The 21564-nt window shown below is 31.3% G+C and overlaps 1 protein-coding gene across 1 annotated transcript; it reads left to right on the forward strand.

Moving 5' to 3' along the window:
- Positions 1 to 18424: 18424 nt before the first annotated feature.
- Positions 18425 to 21100, forward strand: LOC125867426 (F-box/FBD/LRR-repeat protein At1g13570-like). The gene is made up of 4 exons (XM_049547925.1): positions 18425 to 18471; positions 19405 to 20243; positions 20331 to 20495; positions 20594 to 21100. Exons 2-4 carry the CDS (start codon positions 19434 to 19436, stop codon positions 20900 to 20902), a joined length of 1284 nt encoding a protein of 427 aa, XP_049403882.1. The 5' UTR covers positions 18425 to 18471; positions 19405 to 19433; the 3' UTR covers positions 20903 to 21100.
- The last annotated feature ends 464 nt before the right edge of the window (positions 21101 to 21564 follow it).

Below are 21564 nucleotides of genomic sequence, written 5' to 3' on the forward strand. Positions count from 1 at the left end.
GTATGTGAGGTCATTGTAGTCACGTTCGTTTGATTGAAAAAAAAAAAGAAGGAAAAGTGTGTTGATATAATTGGGGTCATCATCATGAAGGAAAAATTAGTGTGTTGATATCATATCATTTCAATCCCCATCACTTTGGTTTAAAAAAATTAATTAAAAAAAAAGATAAATATTTTTTAAATAGTGTAGTAAATTTTGAAGAATATATATTTCAAATGTTTCAAGAAAATAAATTTGTTGTCAACAAATTATTATTCAGATATATATTGATAAAAATAGATTGCAAATTAATCAGGCAAACACGAATTTCTATTCTTCAAATGTACTTTTTCGAAAAACACTTTTGGAGGCTTTAGAAATTGCATGCCAAATAAGTATTAAGTTATATGCCATCCATTTTATTCTGATGTAGTCTCAAACATGATATAAGATTTATGGATCGAACAATATTTTTTAATTTTTCTATGTGATTAGTTAAATCGAATAAACTTTTTTTTATGTCTACCACATATATTAAGCTCTAATTAATGTTGGTCAAAATAACAAGTGACGTTTGAATTTTGACATTTCCCAAAATACTGGGTGTTTTCTTTTTATCACGGTTCTAATTAAGTATTGGTTAGTGGAATTATTTGGCATTTGTTGTTAGTAGAAATTATTCGATACCTTACGTTATGGTTAAAAAGGGGAAAAACGTCTAACTTATAAAATTTAGAACAGATTAGCACAATTTAAATCTTAATTTTGAAAGTCTCATATTTATTTGTCTCACTTAAATTATTAATATCTAGTTCGAAAATCAAAAGTACAAGGATATTTCTATTTTCTAGTCACTCATGTCCAATTACACAAAATACATAGATGAGACTTTTTTTTTAAAAAAAAAAATGGAACATGGTTTGTCATAATTATAAGATTAATCATATAGATTTGAACTCTATTAAGGGCTTCTAATTAATCGACAACATTATAGTTTGTTAAGACCCTACATTTGGAAACTCTTTCGCAAGACTTTTGATTGTTGATCAATTAAATGGAACCATCGATCTACATAAAAACATTATTCACTCCTTATTAATTTTAAGAGGTTACTTGTGACGATAAATAATAGTACTATTAGCTACTAGATGTGCCCTCTCAAGGTAATAACTTAAAGGCATAACTAGTCAAAAGCACTAAAGTTAACAAAATATGAGAATTAATTGAAGTTATTAGGATTGATGTGATATATATGACTAAAATAACCAAAGATAATTACAATAACTAGTTTTTTAAGTTATCAAATACATTGCTCTCATCAATTGATTTGTTCTTGCTCCATCCCTATCTAAGATGCATATATATAAGCATTATATATAAATAGATATTTAAATTTGGTTTTGCCATGACAAGTAAGTACTTTAACTTTGAGAGTGTATAATCCAAACACTTCAATTTAATCTCAGCTGACAACTAAACACTCCAAACGCATCTCATTGTGTCTCGTAGACACTAATGCAGACGTGACATATAATTTTGGGGTTGTCTAGATGATAATTTTGAAGTTGGAATATTCAATTGACATAGTAGAGGTGAGTTAAAGCATCTAGATGTGCACTATTAAAATTAAAATGCTTATTTGCTAGGCCAAATTTAAGTGTCTTTTTTAATGTGTTATATGCATAATTAATAATCAAGAAAGCACCAAGGGGACATGCACTCATCACGGCATGTTAAGTACCTTTAAAAGAAGCAATTGGACTATATACAAATGTATAATCATGAGATTAGGTTTCATTTAACTAAGATTATATAAGGAGTTTGGTATATGTTTAATCAAGTTAATTAATCCAATATATCGCCTTGCATTCTACACTATATATACCAAGTGAAGTTGATCCCTTATATTATAGATTTGTAAGTAGAAACCGCTCTTTGATGTTAGCAAAAAATGTTAGAAATCCTACACACTATAGGTCGTGGTTCTTACTTCGATCCCTTGAGCAAGGAGGTTTTCCACAATAAATCTTATGTTCTTCATTTTATCATTTTAGTTATCTTTAAGGAACTTGGTCTTTTAAGCCGAGTAGTACTTAGTACTAATTTCTTTCAATAATAGGTTTAAGTTTAAATTAGGAGAAAAATTATCCATAAATATGAATGGAAGTTGAACTAATTTATTAGAAGTTTTGACTTGTAGTTCAAAAAAGGCACTACAAACGTGCAAGGTGGTAATTATGTTTGTGAGAGAAACTTCTTCACATAAACAAGGACGTGCAAAATTGTAGTTGACTCATATATACAAGTGATTTTAAATATTTAGTGTCACTCGATGTTCAGTATTCACATTGAATTTCAATTAATTTAGATAAATGAAGCCTATTTTCGATGGCAATGCTCTGGAAATAAATTCATACTTAAGACTCGAACAGTCAAACCCAAAATTGCTTATTAAAAATAATGAATTACTAATTATTTTACCACGATTCAAATTAAGTTGACTAATCCAAGTGAATCCACTTTTTGAGAACATAAGGAAATGGGAAAGCTTTCGTCATAGCTTTTGACTCATGCATTTCTTTTTAACTTGTTTTGCAAATATTTTTCTTGATTTGATCGAGAGTTTGTCAAGAATAATTTCTTTATCGCATAAAGATAGACGTAAAATATGTGCATATATTTATAAAAATATATATACTAGTATGTTATTATTATCAACAAATTAAAAATGAAAACTATTAGATTAAACAATAGTAATATATAGCTCAAGATGCCACTTAATTAATGTATAAAAATTATTTATACGTGGGAAACTATCATCTGAAAATCTTATCTTTCTGTCTCACGTAGAATATACTTAACAAACTTGTTATAAAAACTCAGTACAAAATTTTATTATTGCATAAAACTCTTGTAAGACATTACTTTTTATTTAATTATTTTTTTGGACATGATCTGAATACAACATTATAGTTCATCCACTTGTCATAATTACAAGGAAAATGTATTAATTAAGATCTAATCTTAATTAGCAAGGTCTTTGAATCTAGTCAAAGATATAATACGTAGTTATTAAATTGTTTTTTTTTACTTCCTTTTGTGCTTACTACAATTGGATAAAGTGATTATAATTTATAGAGCTACTAATTAAGTAGACAGGATTATAATTAATATAAGAGCTAAAAAATTTCTAGTCAAAGTACAAAGAAATGGTACAATTATTTAAAGTAGTAAATTTTGTTTATTAAAGGATATATCCTAATGTAATATTATCTGCATTAGGTGAAATTTGCATGATTTTTCGATAATAGTGCAAATCAGTAAGAATATTACTACACCTTATATATTATAACTTTTTTTTTTTTATCTATCAATATATGAACTTTTTTATACACTCAATAATTATATAAATTAATGTCAATCGAGTATTTATAGTCAACAAACAACACTAACTTTTTTTATTTTTATTTTGCATATCTCTCCAAATTTACAACATACTGGTAAATGTAACAAATCGACTCATAGACGGGCAAAAACACTAAATTGTGCCTCCATGTCATCAATGCTCTACCATATCCATATATACTCATTTCATTGAATCATTAATTAAAATAATTTAAAATTATTTTTATTATAATATGATATTATTTATTTTAATCAAATCCCGATAATTTTTTTCAATATAAATCTCACATTATTAAGAGTATCACTAACATGACCTTACACATACCTTTTTTTCTTTTTTCTTTTCAACTACCATTACATCATTTTAATCAATTCTAATCGTGGTGAATTAAAGAATCTGTATTTTTCATTTTCTGAGCTCATTAATACTGGCAAGAAAAGTCTTATTTTTGATGTATTAGGTGAACAAAAACATTAAATTTTTTTAAAAAGAAAAATTAAAACCAGCTGGGATTAGGCAAGATGTGATGTATGACTAAAATAAATCCAAGGTAATAGTAATAATTTAGAGTCGGTTGATTCGCGATCTAAGTTACGTCATCTCAAAATTTTACAGCACTAAATATAATCATGAGATATTTCAATTTGGAAAATCTTAGTAACTCACTGGTTGATCGACTATCTGAATAGTTTGATTCTTGATGCGAATATTATATATATATTGACTAATTCTTCTTGCTTTTTTTTTTCTTTTCTCTTTTCACATATTGTCATTGTCAGACACATATATAATAATATAATTAATTAACCAAGTCAGCACCAAGGAAACATGCAATCATCACAGCAAGTTGCATAATAATGAGATTAAATTACTTTTAATTAATTATGATAACTTAAAGGAGTTTGGTATAGTCTTTGGTAGATGTTTAATCAAGTTAATTAATCACTTTTGATATCACATTAGCTGATCTTTAAAGTGCTTTAGTCAAACCAAGAAGGCATCTTTTCTGTTCAAAAACCTTGACTTCAATTTAGGGTGAAAATGATGTTCTACATTAATTTTGGGAGAAAAAAGTTAGTGTGTTCTCGACAACGTTTATTATATAATCACATAAAATATGTTATATTCTTTAATATATATATATATAAACATTAATTGCAATATACCTGAGATTTTATGGCTTATTGAAGTTAATACGTCTAATTAAAGTATATGATATATTTTAAGTGATTAACTTATCTACGTAATGATCGCTTGAACAAAACGCGCATAAATCCAGATAAATCTATTGATAAGTTTAAGAAGTTAACTATATAGTTGACCTAAAAATAAATTTACGTACAAACATAAATTATACTGTAAATCCGTCCATGCTTGTAGTCGTAGGTAAAGGGACTAAAAACGTTGGAAACGGCAAATGTATGGGAGGAACTTGTCAACAAAAAATAGAACGTGCAAACCGGTCGTGCATAATTGTATTATGTATACCCAATTTTTATTTTATTCTTTTAATTATAATGGAATTAAAAATCAAATTTATTGTATCTCATGCTATATCGATCTCAAATCAATTGTCATATTTTAAATTTTGAAAATCAATTTGATTCATTTTTAAAAATATTGATAAAAATTTATATAATTTGACTATCGGAAAATGAAATATAATAGCATGTTGTTGCACGTGATGCTGACTCGTCGGGAACGATGAGGTCCCTCTAATCTTTTTCTTCTTTCAAACTTAATTAAAATAATTAATACTCTATTATTCATTTATATGTTTATTTATTGTATTCGATATTATCCTGCCACATCTGAGGTAGGACCTATTCTATTTGTTTTTTGCATCTTCTTTCCCTATCTATTCATCGTATTATAATTTTTAGTATATAATGTAATTCACTTGATTATAACCCATAGTTTTTATTTATTGTCTTACCATACTAATGGCTATGTGCCGCTTGTTTTTAATAAGGATAATTAATATGCAATTATATCTTGAATATATATGCAAGTTGCAACTTATTGGAAGATTCTATATGTAACAATTAGAAGTAAATAATAAATAAAACGAGGATTATTCGGTAGAAAATCATTAATTTGTGACTTGTAGATAATTGTTATAGTTTAAATTCACGACACATATTCATTTGGTGCAACATACCATGTATATTTGTCTTTTGATTGGATTATACCATCATCATTGTGTATAAGCGAGATGTACGTAATATGTGAACTTAGTGTATAATGTCTTATACAATTATCTATTTTCTTCTCTCATTCCAATCATGAGATTCGTTTAAGATGTAATATGCATACACATACTTTGAAAACTTATCAACCATGTTTGTCATCGTCCTTCTCTTTAACATGTCTTCCATCATGATCGTGATATTAACGTTTGAATTTTGGTTTAGTTGATTTTGAAAGCCAAATTTCAAGTAAAAGAGTGGTTGCTCAGATGATAAAAATCATCCACCTCCAACTCTGAGGTTGCTCATACGAACATTAGACAATAAAACTTCTCATTTGACATCGAAACTCAGCTACAGATTTCACCAAACATATGATAACTTTACTCATAAAATTAAAATTCTGACTCCGTAACGTCAACAACTCACATATTTTAGGGAAGGATAAAGTGAAGGTAAGTGACTTGATTAATCATTCTCTGAATTTCATAAAAAAAGATGTCAGCTACACTACATGCAACAAACTTGGGAGTTGAGACATAGTATAATTCATTCCAGTGGGCGGTATTGACCTATTACTCTTTTTGTATAAATAATAAAATACTATTATTATTTTACATTTATTAAATTGCAATGAAATAATAAATATATCTTTATTTCTGATGAAAAATCTTGAATTAATCGTAGAACTATTAGGTATAAAATCACTTTTATTACAAGTATTTTATCCGTACTTTGAATTTTTTTGATGTAAATTTGAATATATGATATAAAATTATGATTCCTATGTACGACTGATGGCCATGACTATTTTTTGTATAAATAATATTTTACATCAATAAAATGATGGTGAAATAATAAATATACCTCCATTCCTGATGAATTCTTTTAAATTTTAGTACGGTTAGATATACAATTACTTTTATTAAATGTTTTACATAATTTTTTCAACATTAATCAAAATTTAATCGGTCAATATGAATACTGAATTAAAAATTTAAAAAATATATTTTACTATTATTTTAAGTTATCATCTTAGATTTGGACACTTGTATGTGCACGTACCATCCCATTTTTGGATTATTTTTTTCTAAATCAGAGCTTCGTATCTAGGAAATATTAAATTATATACTGCACCGATACAATGTACTCATGATATTCTAATTATTTTGTATTTCTTAAGTTTTCATTATTTTACACAAAGAAATTTTGGAAAGAAATGAATTAGTTTGTCAGAGAATCGTAAACTTTAGTCTAATGAATTAAACTTAGTGGATATGGAACGTGAAAGCCACTTAGAATATTGTGGATATTAACTTGTGAAAGATACTTGAAATATATATTTTTTACGATCAAGTTATGTTTATGTATTATATTTAGATTTTGGATCCTATAATTTTAATATATATATATTCGTTACCTCGTTAGGATTGACAAGGTAAGGCCTAGTCCTCCCTTGCTTATACTTATTTTTATTGAGAATTTTTACTTTAATAAAAAAAAACTGCTAAACACTCTGTTTAGTGATATAAATTCGTAAAAAATTAAAATAAAAAAAACTAAAGTTATTAAGTTCGGTCTATAAAATTTGTATGTTCAAACCTACGTCCGCTGTGATAATGTTCACGTGATGGAGCTATGAGGAGATTCAAAATATGAAAAAAGATAAACACTTCAACACTATGTTTGGATGACTGTTATGTATTGTTTCATAAATCATAATGTATCGTATTTGTATTGTATTATATTGTTTTAATGAATACAACGTTTGAATAGATGGTATCATTCCATGTCGTTACATATTGTCATTTATCAACAATTTGAATGATATTTCTATAATAAAAAAAATAGCATACGATGTAGAACTACTATAAAAAAAGTGGGGAAAAGAATAAAATATATTATTAAATAATAAATAAAGATAAAATGAGAATAAAATATTTAGGTAATGCATCAACAAACCAAAATCAATTGTTATGCAAAATATTTTTTTCATGTTATTTAACGATAAATTTAAACAATACAATACAAAATAATAATCAATATATACCTGAAAAGAATATAAAATAATAATCAATACATCCCAACAAGATGTAAGAAATTATGAGTAATCGACATCTTCTATATATAACATATAACTGAAAAGAATATTTTTTAATATTATATATATAATATAATTTTTATGCCCTATTATGGTACCTAGCTCCATAAGTAGCCAAAATTAATAATCATAGTCCTCAATCTTTTTTTTTTTTTTGGTTCTTTTTTGTGTGGATAATTTCATATATTATTTTTCTTCATAAAAAGCAATTCAAAAAATTTGTGGCCCAGAAAATTCGATTATTTAAACGGTTTTTAAAAAGTAAACAATAATAAGAAGTTGAGCAATTTTGAATTGGCCTATGAAACGACGTTAGCCTCAAACAATACAACAAGTGTCACTATGTACTCTAAACTTTGAAGATATTTTCAGACAAACTTATTAAGTTATTCACCTAATTAAGATATGGTTTTAATTAAACTACTACTATATTATTGTACAATAATTCTTTATTAATTGTATTGAGTACTAGGACGGCTAAAGATATTAAGATAGGCATGTGCTGAACAACATATGAATTGCACGTGTTGAGACTACAATACATTTGCTTTATTAACGAGTTATCGTGGGATAATTAAGATTCTCCTTTTTAATCAGAAGTCTGGTGTTTCGAGTCCTTGAGAATGAGAAGCATCATCCTTAGAAATAAATTTTGCAATGTTTGAACTCAAATTTAATCAAATTCAAGTTTTAATATGAATATCTAATATCTGATAAGAAAAAAAAATGATTTTTAAGGTAAATTGTTACTTTTATTAGCAGGCATGTTTGATTGTTACTCTATATGAATACCTTTCCATAATGACAATTACATCTTAATCACAAGAATATTAGAGTTGATTAAATAAAATTTTAAGGTATATGTGAAGATAAAAGGAATAAGATTGCGATAAATTCATTGTTAACATAACATTAATCAATTTATTGATGAATCCTCACGATATAATTTAAATCAAGAAAATTTATAAAATTTAATTTGGTTGTTGTCTTAGCTTTTATTATCAATACATGATCAATTCATTATATTAATAACAAAAATATAAGTATTACCAAAGGTGTATGAAAAAGGATGAGATTCCTCTATCAATAATCAGATATTACAGATTAAAGTCCGAAAATTACTACTAGATTTTCTAAGAAAAACTTTTCCTCCTAAGTATATTATATATGACACAAATTTTAATTGATTGTATCAATAGATTTCAGATATCATATTAATTACATTAGCACACATTTTCATTTCATGAATAAGAAAAAGAGATAATGAAAAGGACTTGCGGGATTTGATGGTGAAAACTGCCTAATAAGTCAAATAGACAATCATAAAATTGCATAGTCGACTCTTTAAATGAGTTGATTTTTAATTGTTGCTACTTATCAATTGAACTTATGTCTAGCGGGATATTAGCTTTTTAAAAACTAATGTTCTACTCAAACATAACTTGTGAAATGATACGAATTACGATCATCCAAAAATATAAACTTATATCTGCCAAAAAATATATATAGTTATTATAATGCAAATTACCGATGGGCAATCTAAGGTGTTGTTGGATCCAATGCTGGTTTTAGCCCAATCTTCTATGAGTTGGGGTTTGTACACAAATAGTACTTAATCAATTAAGATCTCTATTTTAAAAATAGTCAAATTTTAATAATTTCCTAAATTTTGATGGTCTCCGAATTAATTTAAACTCGTAAAGATTCAATTGTAAATCGTAATTCGTAAATTAGAAGTTTCAAATTTCAAACATATGGATACGTGCCTAAAGTTGAGACTATGATATGATTATCATTGCTGTCAAATCAATCCTTTCTTACACACTTTTTAACCGTACTAAAGAAATAACATGAAATCTTAGTAGATCTGTTAATTGACTATCATAAATTTCACTCATTAGTGAAGATTTGATTCACACCTTTAATCCCCTTCCCCGACCCCCAAATAATTAACTAAGTTAATATATCTTTTTCTTATCGATAACCTTATCGAGAGAAAAAAAAAACACAAAGAGGACACATCAAGTTTAGTGATAGGGATTAGGGGGTCCATTTTTTTTTGTTATTATTACTAGTAAGAATAAATTTCTTAGTTTACACATCATAACAAGTCAATTTACTTCAACCTAAAAAGAAATAAACAAATTTGACCCTTGAGTTCATGAATGGCCATCTTTGTCCACTGATTACAAAATATCTAAATTACATATTAATCTGTGTTATAAATTAAATTTATGTAGTTTATTTGTATGATAAGTCGTTATTGGCAAGTAAACTGTTCGTTTTGTTCATCAAATCGACGTCATGGTTAATAGTTCTAGTTCCTTAAATATGTCTGTTTTTTTGTAACGTCCTCTTTGGAGGGCATCCCTTTAGTTCAGATGCTTTTGAAAGTCGGTTCCTAGCGGTTACTTTAAGCCGCAATTCTTATTAATACATAGTATATCTTTTTAACCAAAAAAAGAAAAAGAAAGAAGGACTTAATGGGCTCATATTCAATTGATTGTCTGAGCCCAACTCATAGATTTTCAAATGGGCTCCATACACCATGACATACATTGAATCATTACATTAAAAATAATTTGCAGCGGCAAATAATTAACAACAATAACTTAATTACAATTAAACATATTATTTCAGACACAACTGCGTACTAGTGACAAGTACATTTCAGCATTCTTTATAAATGTGGCTAAAACGTATAACGACATTGAATCTATTGATAGTTAACTAATGCAAGTAAAGACTTCAACACTCTTTGTTAAAGTGCATACTTATTGCTGCTAAAAGTTGTTTTTGTTATAACGAATATAGCAATTGTCGAAGAACCAATTGTAATGTCTCAACAGTTGCCAATGCAACAAATTCATGTTCAAAGTTCAAAGCATCCATAGTAGCAAGATTGAGTAGATAACAAAACACATTTACATGGATTACTGAACACATATTTTGTGTTTGTAGTCTGCCCAACTTAGCTCTGCTTGTGTCGCGAGAGAATCAGCCATGTCTTTCTTTGATGCAGGAAATTTTGCTCTCATTTCTTCCAATTTATCTTCCAAGTGAGAAATTTTCGTTGTTAAATTTATTTCTAGTGCTTCGATCTCCTTCAAATTTGGGATGAAAGCATCGATTCCAACAACAAGGTCTTTGAGTTCATTGTGAAGCTCCTGTTTTCTAATAATATCATCGACCAACATTACCTTCCTGGCACTCTCTTTGTAATATTCGTCCTTCTGCTTCTTTGCCTCCTGAAAATTTGCGAGTAGAGATGGAAGATTTCTTCTGAGTTCCTCCAAATTACGTGCTTTCTCAACCAAGAGATCAGGTGATTCAGCATATATAGGAAGAGCAGCCTCTAAAGATGAGTAGTTTTCCGGGAGAAGCACTTGTTGCAAAGGCATCATCAGTAGCTTCTGAACTTCAGCTTTAGCTTTGTCAAGTACTTCTGCTGAGTATTGTGCTGCAGGTGACTTGACATCGGACGATACATGTGCAACATTCTAGCAAAAGATTTAAAACATAACATCATGTCTATGAATAAACAAACATATCCTCTGTAAGAATGTATTTTCATAAGAATGTGTACTTACTTCATCATCGACAGACTTATCATGACGATTAACAGACGAGTGACTTGAGCCAGGAACACCAGGAGAATGTTCGATATCCTGAAACAAGAAAGGGAGGAGATTATTATTAACAGACAAAAATTGCATTTCTAAACGAACAATTTGGCTTCAACGATTAAACTTACAGGAAGGACCAGTTCCCTCTTTGCATTTTTCGAAGGCCTTTTATCTTTTTCTTGCCCTTCAAAAAAAGAAACAAAAGTATATTGATTGATGAGTAAGTGTTATGTTACATAGCAAATATTATGCACTATAACGAGCTTTGACTGTATTATTCATGAAGGGAAAAGTTTCATTTACAATACCTTTGTTCCTTCTTTTCTTGATTGCTTCCTCACGGATAATCCTATCTAGGATCTGCTCAACTGATTCGGTCCGTGTTTTACTTATATAAGTAGACCACCACGACTCAAATGATGGCGTACATTTTGGATTAGGATGAAATTCGACAACTGAGAAATTTCTCTTCAGTTGATCAAACTTCGAATCCACTTCTCTAATGCCACTTTCTGAATTGAAAACGATCCTTTCGAGTGGTGAAGCGTTGACAGACTGATGAGGAGGAAGAGGAACTGTCTGTGTCAAGCCGAACTGCCGTGCAAACTGATTTGGAGAGTAATACTCCACTCCAGCCTTTCCAACACTTGAGTTGCCTATTGCGAGACCATACTGGAGGTCTCGAGGAATAAGGAAGTTGGACCAGATATCGTCTAGAGCTAGCTTATTAGATGGAATATGTTCCGCCAATTGCAGCCATCCAGGTGAATATGGAGTGAACTGACTAGGAGATATGGAAGAACATGAGTAGAAGAACGTAAAACATTCTCGGAAGCTGTTCTGTTTTAACTTCCCTTGAGCCAGGGCAATACCTAAAGTCGTACAGTTCTGTGTATCGTAAGGCAAAGGTCTATACTGCGGAAAGTAAGACTGCAGCCAGAGCTGTAGGATCCAGAAGGGCCCCCCTGCAGGAGCAAATCCTCGGGTAACTAAGCTTCTACAGCCTCGGTATAGATGAGATAGTATGAAAGGAGCCAAAGCAACCTTTCTGCCCGAAGCAAGAGCTATGGCTAGATTATTATACTCCTTGGCTACCATAGACGAACCAATGCAAAATACAAATTTGCAGAGCCACATATTGAGGAACGCCAAATGTTCCTCCTCAGTTACGTCCTCTCTTTGCGTGTTCACTTTGATGAACTTCTCATAGTATATTTTCTTACTCTTCTCCCTCTTTGGACTCTGGATGTCGAGGACTGAGCTAATTGCCTCACCATGAGGCCTAATTCCTGTCAAAGCAGAAATGTCGAACACCGTTGGACTCATCATCCCAAAATTGAAATGGAATGCATTACCTGATGTAGACCAGAAGCACAATGCAGCATACAACAGATCGGGGTCACATGGTATGTTGACTTTGGATAACTGTATGGTATCATATATATCTGCAGTCCTCCAGGTATCCCCCTTAACCTTCTCCATTCGGTCAACCCAACGGATCCATCCTTCCGTTGCAGTTGGCCATGACTTCCACGTGTTTTTCTCTTGCCAACCAGGTTGCAGTGTGTGTAGAAGTAGCTTCTCCCCTTCTGCTAGGGGATAAAATGACTCGAGCTCTGAAGGAAATCCATCCTTGAAGCACGGGCCTAACATAAACTCCGAAGAACTTGTAGAATACGGAACAAAGACCTCAGGATGTAGAATATCACTGTCAAACTCCTTTATTATTTGCTCCATAGTTGTGGTGAGAAGCAAAGATGGAAACCTGCATAAACGTAAACAATTTAAATTAAAAGCAAGATCAATGTAGCAGTTGCTGCTACGTTAGCTTCATAAGTTAAACAAACACAATTTTACCGGCAGGGGACTCAATACAATCAGTGGCTTAAAGCGAAAACTTAGTTAGGAACCATAAATATTTTTAGTACAATTCACTCTTTTAGCCTTTTTAGCCGCAAAGCTATAAGTTATCCTTTTAAGGTTCTTTCACTAATTGGTTTGTCGAAAACCCCCCTGCTCCCTTCTCTGTTTCTAAGACGACTTGAATGGCAAAGTAAAGTCTTCCATGTTAATGTTGAAGCGAAATAAAGAATGCAACAAAAAAATCAAGAAGATGCATTGAAAGATGGAACTTATATTGAAAAATATCAAGGTGATGCGAGAGAGATATTAGATGCAAAGTTAGCTCGTGCAACAAATTCCTCAACAACAACTAGATAGTGTGATTTGGTTCACCAATTCGTAACACAATGCAGCAAATTGTAGGCAATCAAACTACAAACTCAAGTGCTCAAGCAATTGTTCCAAAGGATGTTCCGCGTCTTAACACTTTTGATGATCTTTCGAATAATATTGTGTATGAGATCAATCTAAGTACTTCTAAAATGGTTATCGCTAATCAAGAAGCTGAGTAATTAACACATTAAAGGAAAATCAGTTTGCTTATATGGTTAATTCCATTCCATTTATAGATTTGATTACCTACAAGATGAGAACATATTTGCAAATGCAGCTAGGAATCTACCCATTGTTTTGCAAATGCAGCTAGGAATGCAGATATTTCTTTTAGGCAACAACGCAATAACAAAAAAAAAACATGAAAGAAAGACTAGTTAGAATGGTAAGATGACTGAGGAATTGTTCCAAAGCACCTATCAATGCGACTGGCAAAACAGAATCACATGACAATGTCAACAACTTCAACAAGATCTAATAAACACAAGCAAAAGTGATGAACTATCAAGAGCTATTGGACAGATTTGAATAAGAAGACGAGAAAAATACTTCAGGCTATTTTAGAAGAGCAATCTATCTTTTTTAGTTCATCCATTTGTACAAGGAAGTTTTAGGTTGATAACTCAACTTTTTTCTTTCGTTTTATAACTTTGCAATTGCATTACTTACGCATCCTCATATGTAATGCCACCATAGAGTTTATCTATGATGGTCATAGAATATCTAATTCTCTGTAGCTCTTATTTTCTTCGTGGTTGTTAAAATTAGAGGTTCCTAACCTCATTAGAATTAGTAAGGTAAGATCTAGCCCCCCCCCCCCCCCCTCTTACTTGTACTAGACACGTTATCTAGTGGTATAAATTCAAAAAAGAAAACATTTTTTTCCATTCCAATGTCCTCACTTTCCATCACTAATTTCCAATTTTACTTCTATAATTTAGACTAATAAGTAAAGCTTCTTAATTTTTTCAGCTAATTTGATGCTACAAGTTTTCCACTAATATTCTAACTTTTCATATCTTGCCAAGATACCTTAAATAGTCGTCTCGAATAAATGAGGTAATCAAGTCAAACACACAATTATAATTATGACGATATGACATTTGAGTCTAACTCAATTTCTGAGAGGGGATTGTCCAAGAGTACATAAGTTGTGCCTTTATTAACATAATCTTATTGTTAACCAATAGCACACAATTGTAATTGGGGTTTTAGGCCAAAGAGCAAGAAATGTCTCATGTGCTTTTCCAAAGTCAATCACACATTAATTTTGAATTCAAACATTTATATATATAAACTAGTAATTCATACAAATATATTAACTAAGCACTTAGTCTCCACAACAATTTTCAAGATTAAAAATAGTTAAGCACCCATTATTTCAAAACCCCTTGCTATGAGTACAATCCTTTGCACTATGCATCTAAAGGTCAAGAAATATTTTATTTGCGGATGACATAGTTCTAATTGACGTGATTTGTGCAAGAGCTAACACTAAGCTGGGAGATGTGGAGACAAACCTTAAACAAAACCAATCGCAAGTTCAATGACATAGCACATGAGACTAGCGTGGAAGTATAACTTAATATACAAGCAACCACAAAGAGGGAAAGTTTCAAGTATATATCTTAGATCTTTTATCCAAGAAGCTGGGAGGTTGACAACAATGTAACATATTGTATTGGTGCTAGTTGGATGAGGTTGAAGCTTGCATATGTAGTCCATGTGTGATAAGATGGTGCAACCTAAACTTAAAAGTAGAGGTTCCTAACCTCATTACAATTTTCAGCGAAAGTCTTCTTATAATCACTAGAAAATTATCATGTATAATACAATTAATACTTAAAAATATATTAATAGTTTCCTGTTAAAGATATGACACTACAAATGAAGTAATCCCCCCTCTCCCCCGGCCCCCAAATTTATAACTTTTTAGTTAAATGCCAGAACTTTGTCTAATATTTAGAGCTTTGAATTAAACTATTTATACTAATAAGACTTTTGATAATAAAACCCAATATATTGTACTGAGGGTTATAACTATAAACATGTACTCACGAATGACTAGTTATATAATAAACACAAAACTTTTGGGGGCGTAAAGTAAATGCTTTAGTGACCCTACTCTTGAGTTACAAGCAATAAAACATTTTATTCCATTCCAATGTCCTCACATTCCATCACTAATTTCCAATTTTACTTCTATAATTTAGATTAATAAGTAAAGCTACTTAAATTTTTCAGCTAATTTGATGCTACAATTTTTCCACTAATATTCTATCTTTTCATGTCTTGCCAAGATACCTTAAATAGTCATTTCTAATAAATAAGGTATTCAAGTCATCATTCATGTTCATGTTCGTTGACGATATGATATTTGAGCCTAACTCAACTATTGATAGGGGATTATCCAAGAATACATAAGGTGTGCCTTCATTAACACAATCTCATTGTTTATAACCAAACACTTAATTAGATGCAAAACCCATTGTTTTGAGTACAATCTATTGTAGTATGCATTTAAAGGTCTATATTTATAGGAGTTCATGGTAAGGTGCCAATGAATATGTTACTTGCGGATGCTATAGTTCTTATTGATGTGACTTGTGCAAGAGTTAACACTAAGCTAGAGAGATATGGAGACAGACCTTAGAATCTAAAGGGTTCTGGTTGAATAGAACCAATCACAAGTTCAATAACGTAGCACATGATACTAGTGTGGAAGTATAACTTAATACACAAGTAGCCACAATGAGGGAAAGTTTTAAGTATATATCTTAGATCGATCTCTTATCCAAGAAGATGGGGAGATTGACAATGATGTTATATTATACATCGTATTGGTGCTAGTTGGATGAGATTGAAGCTTGCATATGGAGTCTTGTGATAAGATGGTGCAACCTAAAATTAAAGACAAGTTCTATAAAGTGGTGGTTAGAACTACTATAATGTATGAGGCAAAGTGTTGGTCAGTTAAGAAATCTCACAAATAGAAGATGAAAGTTGTAGAGATGAGAATGTTCCGTTGAATGTATGGCCATACTAGGAGTGATGATATTAGAAATGAAGATATCCTAATTGACGAGGTGAGAGTGGTCTCGATAGAGGAGATGGAGGAAATAAGACGGAAGTTCGGATATGTGAAGAGCATATACACAAATGCTCCAGTGTGGATGTGTGAGAAATTGACTATAGATGGTTTCAGAAAAGATAGAAGTATGCCAAATAATTATTGTGGAGACTTGATTGGACAAAACGTGATGAAATTTCATATTACAAAGGACATGCCTTTAGAAAGGAGGTTGTGGAGGACACACCGACACATATCGTTGGAAGGCGAGTAGGTAATATAGCGTTGTCTCACTTATTTTTTCATACTAGTAGTCGTAGTAATACTCATGGAGTTTCTTGTCCTTCGATGTCTGTTGTTTTATTGCACTTAAATTATCATACTATTTTGTTGTAGTTATGTTATTTTTCAATATGCTTTGTCATTCTCTCTCTAGTATTTTGCTACGACTTCATCACACTTTTTCGTTTCGTTCCATTTTCTTCTTTTTCTTTGAGCCAATGGTCTATCGAAAGTCTCTACCTCCCAAAATAAAAGTAACATCTTCGTACACTCTATCCTCCCCAAACCTCACTTGTAGAATTACACTAGATTGATTATTATTGTTATAGTATCCGATGGTCTATAGATTAAAAAAACTTAACCTTTACAAAGCTAACGTCATTTTACAAAAACTTTGAGAGCCATTTGGACATAAGATCAAAATGCTATATTTACTTGATTAAGCAATACTCTATTTATCCCAATTCAGGTGTCTTACATTTTTTTTGGTCTGTTCATGAGTGTAATTCCTTCTAGATTTAGCAAAATTTTCAATTCCAACATTCTACATCACAAATCTAAGATCTCAACAATTTAATCAATACACACACATTTTAAATTTAATCCCACAGAATTTAAGGAAGATTAAAATCTACTAACCTAACCAGAGAGGATTAAGAAATGTCGTCAATTGATATAAGCACAGACAGCCGCACACAAAATTAGGGGAAAAAAAGAAAAGTGCCAAGTAACACCTTATATATATATAAGCACACGCGTGTTAATTAAATAATTGAAATTAATGTGACATAACACATTATGTAAGTATTAGTAAATTAAAATACATTGATAAATATTTAAATTTGTTATGTAAAATGTTAGGTAGGTATTAGTAAGTTAAAAATAATACATTAATAGATATTTAAATTTGCCGCGTGATATGTTAGGTAGGTATTTGTACGTTAAAAAATATATATTAACTGATATTTAAATGTATCGCGTGAAATGTTAGATAGGTATTAGTAAGTAAAAATATATTAACAAATATTTAAACTTGCCGCGTGAATCTATTTTTACCTAATAAAGAATTGAGCGATAAGACTCCAAGGAGAATCGATCCCGCGTCAAGCACCAAGTTTTAGTTATGAGTTTCCAACCATCAATTTATTATATTAATAAATTTTTAATATAATACAAGGTTCAAAAAAAAAAAAATACTCGATTTTTGAGAATTCTTATCTGATACCATAGATCCATCTATGTTTAAAATTCGAAAAAGAAGAAAAATTGTATGACTGGACATTCATATTTAACCTTCAATTACTTGAATATACTTTTGGTCTCTTTGTTTATAATATAGACGAATTTTTAGAATATCGTTTCATTATTTAATTATCCATGTGAAATATTATACTTGTATTGTTACTCCATTATTCAGCACAATATCCTTATTCAATGTATGTAAATTTTAATAATAATAAAAAACAATAACCAGATAATTAATTTCAACATAAGTAAATCCATTATATATTGTGCTCAAATTTAGCATAGGTCAATAAATAAACACTTCAACAGAAAGGCGAAAGGCCATTATCTAGTTCTTGGTAAGCTTAATATCTATTTTCCCAGTAATGTATTTTTCTCTTGTTTCTTATTAATCTTTTTGGAGATTAGGGTTTAGCAATTTGGTGTGTGTGTGGGGGAGGCTAATATCGGCTAGTGGAGTCTACGGAGGGTAAGATTTAGGTAGACCTTTACTTTGTGGGGGTGTGAGATAAAAAGGATGTTTTTGATAGATTGAGGTGTGGACTTAGGATTTTTACCAGTTAAGGGGTTCAAAATATGAATAACTACATACACGAATTAGCTAAAGAGGGTTCCAGATATACTGTATATACATAAAAAATAATTTTAGCCATATATAAATAGTGTAATTTTCCGTTGAAGGATTCAGGTGAATCGCCTAGGCCGAAGTTGGCTCCTCCCATGCTGATAGACCCATAGCTCGACAAAAAGGACTAATTTCTGAATGGAATCGACCTATTAAATAACAACAACATATCCAATGCAATTCCACTGTGGGGTCTTGGGAGGGTAAGATACCCCTACCCTTGTGGGTGTGTGGGGTAGAAAAGACTTGTTTCTGATAGATTCTCGGCTAAGAAGACGAATTCGAAGCATGATAGCAAGAAAATATGACAACAGAATAATAAGATACGGGCAACATATAGTAGTTTTATATAGAAGAAAAAGAAACAAAATGGGACAACATCCTCGATTGACTATCTACTAACCTTCTAGCCTAATGAGTGATCCTCGACCTCCATACCTTATTGTGTAGATGCCCCTACTAACATGTTTGAGTTTCTTTTGAATTTTAATTTCAAATAACAATTCTGTTTAATCCTCTGTATTTGTAAAGAATGCAACTTTTTCATATTAAGAGGAGATGGATGATTGATTTAATTAGAACGAGACACATCTTTCTGCTCTTCTTACATTTCTCATTTTTGTGTTCTGTTGTGTATTTCCTACAGGTTCTTATTGGTGAATATCGTTATATAATATGAGACATAAGTGCAGAAAGCAATGTTCCCATCGAACATTACTTCGTGACCTTCCTAGGAATGTATTAGATGAAATCCTTATGTGTTTGCCTATTCGAGATGTTGTGAGGACAAGTATCTTATCGAAAAAATGGAGAAATATATGGCATAGACTTCCTGTGTTGACGCTTTCTCACACACTTTGGAAACCTGAGCAGGATTTAGCTGATCTTACAAGTAACCTTGTAAAGATCATCAACCACATTTTGATCTTTCATACAGGACCAGTTACAAAGTTTACCCTCTGCGTTCCTTATTTGGATACATGTCCTAATATTGACAACTTGATACGTTTCCTCTCTAGAAACGACATTCAACACCTTGTTCTTAGACTTCCAATCAGGGGTAGCCTATACAAAATGCCTCTTTCATTCTTCACATGTTTCGAGTTAAGGCATTTGACTCTCCAGAATTGTTCGATACTTGCTCAACCATCCTTCAAAGGATTTGATAGGTTGATTAGCTTAGAACTACGTGATGTTGCAATTTCTTCCAAGTTGCTTGAACGTTTAATCTCTCGTTCCTTGTTGCTCGAGCAGTTGGTGCTGCAGATCTCAGGTGCTTCAAGCAATGTAATTGAAATTAGTGCTCCAAATCTGCGATCCTTTGACTACACAGGCAATATAAGATCTGTCTGTTTAAAAAATATCCCTCGTCTGGCAAAGCTTTCACTTTCGCATAGGGAATATTATGTGGGAGCAGGAAAGTGTAATATCGCCAAGTTTTTTGAGTTTTTCTCTGCTCTCGAGCACCTCCACTTGAATGACATGGTAAATGTTGCTTCATTACTGCATTTTCAATCATGGAACATCTTTTGGGCTTTGAGTCATTCTGTTTTTATGGTATTTTCTTCCTAGTTCTTTGTTGCAGGAGCAGGTGAAGTACCAACGAGGCTTTCCTACGATCTTTATTGTGTCAAACATCTCTGCATATCTAGCATCTATCTGTCTGACTCGAACGAGGTTTCATGTGCTCTTTGCTTGATAAGAAGCTTCCCGAATTTACAATCTATGGAAATTAAGGTTCTCTTTTCTCGCTTTTTATGTAGTATCTCCTTATTTCCGTGCTCCTTAAAGCATCAATAAGCTGAAAAAGATGAGTTTTGGTTCATCGTTCTTAGGTGGAGTGCGATGACAATGATATACCAGCTCTAGAATCTCTTGAAGTGGAACGCTTCTCAGATGTGACGTTCAATCACCTCAGGGAAGTTAAGCTAATGCAGACTAATGGCACAATCCCTGAGATACAACTGATGAAGCTTCTGTTGGCTAAGTCTCCCGAGTTGATGAAAATCATAATCGAGCCATGTGTAGTTGAAGAATCCGCAACTGTCAAAATACTCACTGAGATAATACAGTTTCAGCGGGCATCAACCAAGGCAGAAGTTGTATATAAGTTGGATAAGCATCCAAATCCTGGTCCTGTTTGATTTTCACACTGAGTTGATGCAGTAGTATAACACTGAGTTTTTGGGGATATAAACTAATGTGGATGGATATATTGTTTCTTCAACTTTGTTACTATATTCTGCCTAATTGCCATCAGTTTTTGCCTAGTGCTTTTGTTTCTTCAACTTTGTTTTTCTCGAACTACTTTGTTATGATTTTACTTGAACCAAAGATCTATCAGAAATCACCTCTCTACCTCCTAAGGTAGGGGTGAAGTTTTGCGTACATACAACCCTCTTCAGACCTCACTTCTGTGATGACGCTGAGTATGTTGTTGCTTATGCTTGAAATGAGACTTGCAACAAGAATTACTATTGTTTATTTCATACTTCAAAGTTGGCAATTGAACACTAAAAGCTTCCTTACCCTTTTCGGCGAAAACCAAAGCATCTTGTCCCTACTTTTAGTGGTAGAAACATTATTTCTGACTGATCCTCGACAATCGTTTTTATTTATCCAAACTTGAGATCGATAATGCGAACGAGCCGAATGAAATTAAAAACACACAAATCTGGTCATGTTTGCTTGATAACTCACAGCTCACATGTAAGCATAATTGCCTAACTTGTGAAATATCTAATTGAATCACATGACTCATGACACCAATTTAAGTATAAAACAACTAATCACAATATACTATAAA

The sequence above is a fragment of the Solanum stenotomum genome, chromosome 6 (assembly GCF_019186545.1).
Source record: "Solanum stenotomum isolate F172 chromosome 6, ASM1918654v1, whole genome shotgun sequence".
Classification (NCBI taxonomy): Eukaryota; Viridiplantae; Streptophyta; class Magnoliopsida; order Solanales; family Solanaceae; genus Solanum; species Solanum stenotomum.

Coding starts and splice junctions, on each gene's coding strand:
- LOC125867426 (XM_049547925.1), top strand. CDS start 19,434: ATGAGACATAAGTGCAGAAAGCAATGTTCCCATCGAACATTACTTCGT. Junction 20,244..20,330: donor ACCTCCACTTGAATGACATG/GTAAATGTTGCT, acceptor TTTTCTTCCTAG/TTCTTTGTTGCAGGAGCAGG. Junction 20,496..20,593: donor TACAATCTATGGAAATTAAG/GTTCTCTTTTCT, acceptor CATCGTTCTTAG/GTGGAGTGCGATGACAATGA.